The sequence below is a fragment of the Poecilia latipinna genome, unplaced genomic scaffold (assembly GCF_001443285.1).
Source record: "Poecilia latipinna isolate Pla-1442-1.1 unplaced genomic scaffold, P_latipinna-1.0 Scaffold910, whole genome shotgun sequence".
NCBI classification, from domain to species: domain Eukaryota; kingdom Metazoa; phylum Chordata; class Actinopteri; order Cyprinodontiformes; family Poeciliidae; genus Poecilia; species Poecilia latipinna.
In genome coordinates this window covers 167476-176271 of record NW_015113526.1, presented here as the reverse complement: position 1 = coordinate 176271, position 8796 = coordinate 167476, and the positions used below count along the sequence as shown (strand labels likewise).

General features: G+C 49.4%; 1 protein-coding gene across 1 annotated transcript in view; it reads right to left on the bottom strand.

Annotated features, from left to right (window-relative positions):
* Positions 1–350: 350 nt before the first annotated feature.
* The window catches only part of LOC106957510 (nuclear factor 1 A-type-like), a gene marked incomplete at its 3' end in the record, with an annotated part of 51815 nt that continues 43369 nt past the window's right edge, over positions 351–8796 (bottom strand). The window contains exon 3 of the mRNA XM_015048887.1: positions 351–421. Coding sequence (XP_014904373.1) covers positions 351–421 — 71 coding nt within the window. The remainder of the gene's footprint in view (positions 422–8796) is intronic.

The window sequence follows — 8796 nt, the reverse complement described above, 5'->3', positions numbered from 1 at the left end:
TGAGGCATCTTGCGGCTATGAGTGACGGTGGGCGGGGCTATGAGTGACGGTGGGCGGGGCTATTAGCAGGCTGCAGGCTGAATAACGATTCCCAGCTGTCGGCTCTAGAGTTTGTCTGAGAACATGCAATGGAGCTGCGGTCAAGGACCAACACACACACGCACACACACAGACACACACACACACAAACACACACACACACAGATAAACCAGAAGGATTTCTTCACACATAGCTCTGCTCAGGAATATGTGAGATCAGAAGAGTCAAACTCAGCCTGGCTCGCAAGTGTGTGTGTGTGTGTGTGTGTGTGTGTGTGTGGGGGTGTGTGTGTGTGTGTGTGTGTGTGTATCTCACCGTTCTCTGGCTGTTCCTTGATGTCTGATTCGCTGGCGTGGTTGGGGCTTTCTGATTGGCTGGTTTCTGGAGAGAAAACAGAAAAACTACGTTGAGGAAGGAGAGCTGGAAAACACACTCAGTGAGAGGCACGGTGAGTTCACTGACAGCTGGGATCTTAGAGATCTCTGACTCTTGAAAGCAGCAGCAGAACCTGGTCTGGTCCACTGAGGAAGACGGACCTGAACCAAAACCAGAACCAGAACCACAAGTGTCCCCTGTAAGATAAATCAGTTAGGGTTAGGTTTGTCCTCCAGTTTTTCTTTTCCTCCTGAGATGATTTAAGGGCTTCAGGTCCATCGATCAGCTGCAGCAGAACCTGGGAGGGGCGGGAGGGAGGGTCTCCTCAGGGGGAATCAGCTGACTGAAACTTTTCCTCTTTCCTTCCCATTTGATCCCAGTTGTTCCTGAACTCATCATGTAATTCTAGCTGCCTGCCACCAGGCTGTGCTGTGCTTTGACTAGACCCCCCCACCCCCCAGGGGGACAGGGGGCAGCATTCATCAGGCCTGTTAGCATGCGGCTCACCATGTCATCCTGCTTCAGCTGCTTAAAACAAAGAGCATCAGCCTGAAACCATGGCAACTGGAGGGAGGGGGAGGGGGCTCTACCCCTAGCACCCACCCCCATCTGCCCCCATTCATCAGTTAGCAGGTTAATTAAATATGCTAATGAAGCGTGGGAGCAGACAGCCTGCCTACAGGGGCTGGACCATTTGCAGAACCAGAATCAGAACTTGGAACGGGATCCAAAACCAGAACCAGAACAGGACCAGGACCGGATCTTTGGCTGTCCGGATCGGTTAGAACATGTGGCATGTAGCATCATCCCTGTCCTGTGTTCCCAGCAGTATTCCTGACTTTCTCTGTAGTTCTTGTCGTTGCAGCAGAACTTGTTCTGACTCACTCATTCTGGGAAATCTGCTACCTGGGTCAGAAGTAGATATGCAGAACCCAAACAATGCTGGTTTGGATGAAAAGTCTCCATGTGGAAACATTCGATCTCTGCAGTTACGGATCCACAGACGATCCAGAACTGCCGGATCCAGGAGGAATTTCTCACTGGTTCTGCTGTGTGGGTTTGGGTCACTTGGTTCCATTCAGGAATAGAACCTGAGGCCAGAACAGGCAGCGGGAATACCGAGCTTCAGAACCAGAGGGAGCTGAGTCAGACCAGTTGTGAACGGAGAGGGAGGATGATCATCTTGTTTTAATATTCTGTTCTGTTTTTCCTCCAAAACCAAAACCAAAGGAGCTCCAGTAGACCCGGTTCGTCTCCAGCAGAACCAGCTGCTGGTTCTACGGATGTTCGTCATTTACTGGGTTCTGCTGACGATCCAGCAGGGTCCACACTTGGGCTCTGATCATTTGGGTCAGCCTCAGCTGCTGATCTGGACTCCTCTGGTTTTCTGCAGGATCTGAACTCGTATATCTATGTGAAGAAGGAAAAATTAGATCAGTGTTAGTTTCGATCTGACAAACGCTCTGAAACTGACGACTCTCACTGAATCTATCAGAGCGTTGTAAGATTGAAACAAAACAAGTCTAATTATTGTCCCTTCACATAGATATACACGCTCAAATCTGTCTTGCTGCTCTCAACTTGCCGTGTAGGTTTCACCTCTAAATTACACGAACACGGTTCTGGACCCAGTCTGGTGTGCATACACAGTGAACCCGCACCTGCAGGGTTCTGATGGCAGCGCAGCAGAACCACGGCTCGCCTCCATCTCTACACCAGCAGCAGCCATCTTGCCCCCCAAGGGGGCGTGGCCTATTTGGGTTTCAGTCTCTTCATGTTTGAACAGAATTGAGAGAAACAGACGTTTGCTGGACGAAGAAACGTCCAACGCTGCCAAGGAGACGCTGCCAACTGGAACACACACACCAACACACACATCGTCAGAGACGTCTTCATGTTTTCCGTCTCAGACACACTTTAACGTTTTCTGTCACAGTAACACCCTGCTCCACCTCGCTGATGGAGTGTGTATGCTCTGTGTGTGTGTGTGTCTGGCAGCCATCTTAAAGCTTTGGCAACCATTTTGGAGCTTCTGTCTGTTTGCTTTGAGTTGCTGCCACTCGCTACTGTCTGCCAGAACAAAAGAGCTTCTGCCGTTAACAGCCAGTCTCACACACACACACACACACACAAGCAGACATATACACACGCTGTGTGTTCACCAACAAGCTCTCCAAACCTTCTAGCCCAGTTAAAGTTCTACGGCTTCTCTACTGATGTGAACTAAAACCAGTGACTGTGATTGACCTCTGACCTTTGCTTCACTGGATTGGGACCACTGACACAAATGCCCAGTTTTGTAGAATCCAGAAGTGGCAGCCATACTTTTAGTTTTTATCATGTACCGTATTTTCCGCTCTAAGGCGCACCTAAAAACCTTCAATTTCCTCAAAAGCCGACAGTGCGCCTTATATATGGACCAATATTGAGCCACAACAGGTCTAGCAACGCCCGTAGAAGAAGAAGCGCGGTGCATGCTGGGATAGTTGTCAGAACGCTGGCTTGTTATAAAGTCTGACTGACCCATCTACCTACCGACCGTCTATAATCAGGTCGTCTGCAGGTCGTTTAGCACCAGGTTCTCCACCAACATGCTGTGGGCGAACGGAGAAGGGTGACCATCGTCTGGCCCCGGCCCCAGAAGGCTCTCCTCGCCGACCGGAGTTGGACTGTTTTGTTGACATTTCCTTTAGTGCAGCTCCATCTAGTGGATGCATAACGTAACTCCAGCCTCTACTGTAGCGTCTAGTCTATGCGCCATATAATGCAGTGTGCCTTATAGTGCGGAAAATATGGTAAATAAAAAGTGGACTGTCTCAGAACCACAACAGTTCTGGTTCTGAAGTGGCTTTAAGGTGGAGCCGCTCCAGAACCAGAACTAGGTTCAGATCCATCAGAACCAGAATCAGACTCAGGAACACCAGAGGAATGGTTCCTGGAGGTTTCAGTTTAACTGGACCTGGTTCTGAAATGATGAGACTCACTGTCTTGGTTCTTCAAACCTTCAGAATCAGAAGAGGAGGAAGAGGGTTCTACCCAAAACCCAGAGCGGTCCACATAGTTCGGTTCTGGTTCTGCTGGACCTTTGACTTCTAGTTACAAACAAAAAGACCAGACCCAGAAGATAAAGAACCATCGTTCTGCCTCAAACTCCCACAATGCCTTGCTTCACCTCCTCCGTCCAGCAGGAGCAGCAATGAGCTGCTCAGTTGCTGACAACTCAATGAGAAAAAAATGGCTTCCTGATCTCTTCCTGTCCTTTACTTCCTTTCTTTCTCCCAGTTTGTTGCTCCAGTCCTTCTTCCCTCTGTTGTTCAGCTCATCCTCTTCCTCACCTGCAGGCTGATCGATACTTATCAGTTATTGATCACTGATAGATGCTGAGTGTTCACAGCAGAGCACCAGCCAATCAGATCTCAAGGACGGATGAGACCTGCTCTGATTGGCTCTGGTGTTACAGACTTTCTTCTCTTTTTCCTCTCCGTCCCGACAGAACCAGAACCGGATGTCTGCGTCAGATAATACACACATACACACACACACACACACACACACACAGTGGTGCTTTACCTACAGCCCTTCCACTATAGTCTGCTGCCAACTCTGATCCTATTAATCACAATGTGTGTGTGTGTGTGTGTGTGTGTGTGTGTGTGTGTGTGTGTGTGTGTGTAGTCCAGATGGATTGTGGTTCCCTCCAAAACAAGGAACAATCTTCAAAAGAGGTGCTCTTATTTTGAAGGGTCAGGACTTCTAACCTGGAACGGGCTTCTAAGCCCTCAGGACCATGCTGCCGCCACCAGGAGGGCGTGTAAACAGATCCCTGAGGACAAAGCAGTTCATGGACAGAACCAGAACAGAACCCGGGTCCAGATCCAGCAGCTCACCACCACTGAATGCAGTTGGCATGTTGGCATGGTCAAAGGTCAAAGGTTCCGGTACAGGTTTCTGTCGTTCCTGAACGCCTCGCTGCCCAGCTGGCATCACTGAGGCATGCTGGGAAAGAAGGGATGAAGAGGAGGATGAAGAATGCGACCTTCAGCGTCTGTGTGGAAGGCGTGGAGAAGGAAAGGTCAAAGGTCAAAGTGGGGGCAGAGATGAAGCTGGAGGATGAAGGAAAAAGAGTGATGAAGATGAGGAAGAGGAGGGTGAATCCCGTTCCCCCAGCAGAAAATCAAAGCGAGGAAGAGGAGCGCACGCACACACCGAGCCCAGCTCATCCCAGTACAGACTCCCAGTCTCCCATCAAGGCTTCTAGCTGAGCAGAGAGGATCATGGGAGATCCTGGACAGGACAGAACCGGTCAGAACCGGTCAGAACTGGTCAGTATTCAGCAGCAATTCAGAGTCGGACAGTCAGTGAATGCACCGTGTACCTGGACTCATCATCATCATCATCGTCATCATCAATCTGATGAATCTGGAAAATGTCCAGCAGATTTTCTTCAGAACATCCAGAACCAGAACCCAATTATCTGGACTTGTCTTGCTGCAGGTTCAGTTCCTCCAGTGTCCAGCTGATGGCGCTGCTGTTGTTGTTATGGAAACAGCTGGTCAGGTGACCCGAAGCAGCTTAATCAGCTTCCTGTTTTTAGCAGCAGCCGGTCCGATTGGGTCAGGAAGCAGAACCGGTAATCAGGTTAGAGGATTGGCTGCTAAGCAGGTCACCTGTAGGTTAGCTCCGCCCCTCCTCAGGTGGGACCTGAGCCCAACCCTAGCCCCTCTGACCTCTGGCTGACCTGTGACCTCCGAACGGTGGTGAAGAGTTGATGCTGCGGGATGTGCAGCAAGGGTCCCAAATGGCCTAGTCAAAGTCTGAAACAGCATAGCAGAAGACACAAACAGGATGAACACGGAACCAGTTCCAGAAAGTCAGCCAATGCAGACTGGACCCGCCCAGCCCGGTCCGGTCCAATCAGGTCGCAGCTCGTCAGCCGGCCATGGCAGCTGACTTCCTGTCTGCAGCGCATTATTGATCGGTCAGAGTGAGACCTCTCAGCTCGCCGGCGGTGCGGGACGTGTCATCCCCCCCAGAACACTCGGGTCCGTTTGAGAGCATCCTGGCAGAACCGGCTGCGCCGGCCCTTTAATATCTATCTTCAGAGTTGACAATCTTTGGAGCAATTAAAGCGATCGATGCGTCCAGAGAGGAGAGAGCCTCTTATCCCAGTAATAGCTCTCACTAAATAATGAATACAGGCCACACACACACACACACACACACACACACACACCTCGCAGCGAGGCGCTGCATGGCTACACACACACCTCCTTGTGCTGCTCCTGATGCCTCCGATTTACAGATGCACCTGAACGCACCGCTGCTAACAGTTGACAGAAAACTACAGCTCCCAGCATGCCTTTCCTCTGCGACGCACCCTGGGTTCTGTTCTGCGCTGGGCCGGGTCGGAGGTCAAGCAGAGCAGAACATCATCTGCATCAAGGAGAACCTGGAACCGCAGTGACAGGTAGGGGAGGGGCTCCTGAGATCTCCTTTCTGTGTGGCTGGACCCCCCAACCCACCCACCCTGCACACACCACACACAGGGCCCCCCTCCTCTGACCCCCCACCCTCCAAAAAGTTTCTGCTGAAGACTGAAGGAATGCAGGAGAAGAAGAGAGGTCCAGTAGCTGCACACACACACACACACACACACACACACGGCCAGCAGAGCGGTAGACATGATCCATCTGTAGCGGCGTTCCTCAGTGGGATGATCATTTTCCAGCAGAACTCGTCCCGACAAAGTCGGCATTATGTTCCTCTTCCTCCTCTTCATGTCCGTCTTCAGCTGTGTGAAATAAGCAGTGTGTATGGGGGGGCAGGGATACAAATTACACTGCTGCTGATCTGAACCGCTCAGATAAGGTTAGCTTCAGGACAGAGGAAGAGGAGGAAGAGGAGGAAGAGGAGGAAGAGGCCTGCTGTGGTTTCCTTGTGGATGTTTTTAAGGTTGAAAATCAGGAGAGAGGATTACTGCCAAATTCAACATGGCGGCCAAAATGTGTAATTTTCTCATTAAGCTAAGAGTTGTTAGGGATGAACAAAAGCTGAAGATCACTTTTTAAAATGTTTCTCCTGTGAAGTCACCATTTTTATACCTACATGCTAATGAACTGAAGCCACATCACAAGATGTCAATAGTTAGCTAAACTAGCAAGAGTTTGGCTTTGCTTCTTAGTTAAGTAAAATTAGGCAAGACCATTAGCAGGAGCTAACAAAAGTGACAGTGAAGCATCTGTAACTGCAGCGACGTTAGGAAGAACCGGACCAGAAAGAAACCTGGAAGACCTGTGGTTCTGAGTGGATCCGACCTGAGGGAACAGAACCGCAGCAGGACAGGTCACTGAGCAGACCGTTAAGAGCTCAGCGGTCCGGTCGGGTCCACAGAACATCCAGAATCGAATATCAGCTCTGGGTCTGGTTATGACAGAACCATTTATAGTCGGGCCGGCCGAGGGATGCTATCGTTTAAAAGGAATATGGAGGGGAATAATTTATGAAACCACACACACACAAACGTACACACACACACACACACTCTGAAACACACACAGTCCCTCTGCAGTGCTGCTCTGTGAAGGGCAGACCTGAGATCAGCATTATGAGTGTGTGTGCGTGTGTGTGTTTCTGTATCTACAGCTCCTCCTGGAATACCAACAAGCGTGAGGTCGGTATCAGTGAACATGATCCGGCTCAGCAGGGACCAGAACCCAGAAACCCGATGGTTGGGCGGAGTCTGGATGCTGCTGACCAATCAGAGCGCAGGATGAAAAGGCGACATAAAAGAGAAAAGTCTGAAACGCAGTAAAGAGATCTGGTCCTGACTGTGTGAGGATCTGATTGTTCCGACCCGTTTCATCAGGACATTCTCAGAACTTTATGGTTCTGCGTTTAACAAAAGCAATGAGCCAACCAACCCGTTCGCTAACAGGATGCCTGGAAACCCTGGCTTCCTGTTCCCACCTTCCAAATGGACCAGCATGGGGCCATGTTCTGGTCCACTCCAGGTAACGGTGTGAGAAACTGAAGGGTCTTGAGGCGAGCTCCCTGAGGAACGCCACTAATATATAACCAACTGGCCGTCACCTGAACTCCACCAGGGAGGATGGAAGTCAATGAATAATAAATCAGAATAAGCTAAATCAAATTAAATTGATAAGAATGATTTGATATTTAATTTCAATGTGTGTTAGAATAAAAACATTTCTTCGTTCTATCCCAGTTGGGGTAAATGTGGACCATTTCTGTCTCTGAAATGATCACTTAGTCTGTTTTAGGTGCAGCTACGGCAAGCAGATTCACATTTAATCACAAAGCCTGTATCATTGATGCTGCCATGGAAAAAACCCCAGAAGAAGAGTCACATTATCTGACTGGGTTCACATCTTCATCACCACCATCATCATCTTCATCACCACTAAAGTTCCTTATTATGATCAGAACCCACAACATAGTATGTGTCAGGAAAATGGTCCCCACAAGGAATTACAAACAAACCCACACACACACACACACACACACACACACGAACCCTCAGAGTGAGAGGAGCTAAATGATGAGCGATCAGGGGCCTCTTGCATAAAATACTGTTTTCACACTAAAACTTGGCATAGGACAAATTTAGAAAAGTGCGGAGCACAAAAAAATTTTAATGTATGAAGCCGTGTGCACGTGGCTGCACATCGTTCCATTATAAATCCTGATTTATAATGGTCTGATTTATTTATGGTCCTCCTGTCACCTCCATAAATACATATTAATGTAAATTAGAATAATAGTACCTGGAAGGCTGTTGCCACGTGAAGCAGTAACCATGGCAACGGCCTTGTTTATAGCAGTAAAAGCATCTATAATAATAATAATAATTATATATTTTATTTAAAAGATGCTTTCTCACAAAATAAAAATAATACATTTTAAAGAAAAAGTAAACAGTAAAGCTGTCCGGGTCGGACCTGCTGCTGCAGCAGAGCCTCCGGGTCGGACCTGCCGCTGCAGCAGAGCCTCCGGGTCGGACCTGCTGCTGCAGCAGAGCCTCCGGGTCTGACCTGCTGCGGCAGCAGAAGCTGCATTCACAGAGTAGAGATGCTTTCTGTCCAAAAGGCGCTTTCACAAAGCGGGCGGCTCCACTGGAGGACGGCTGCAGCTGGACCGGTACCGCTGGTACCGCTCTAAGTTCTGCTCAGAGCTCCAGGATGAATCTAAACGCTGATCGACCATCAGATGGATCTGATCTGTGATCAATCCTCCTCTGAATCCCTCAGATGTTCTCCATCAGAGCCAAAGCTCCTCAGGTAGCGGCTCACCTGGATCAGCTGATCGTCTCCTGATCAGAACCGAACCTGGTGGATCCATCTGCTGATCAGCCTGTTTTCTCT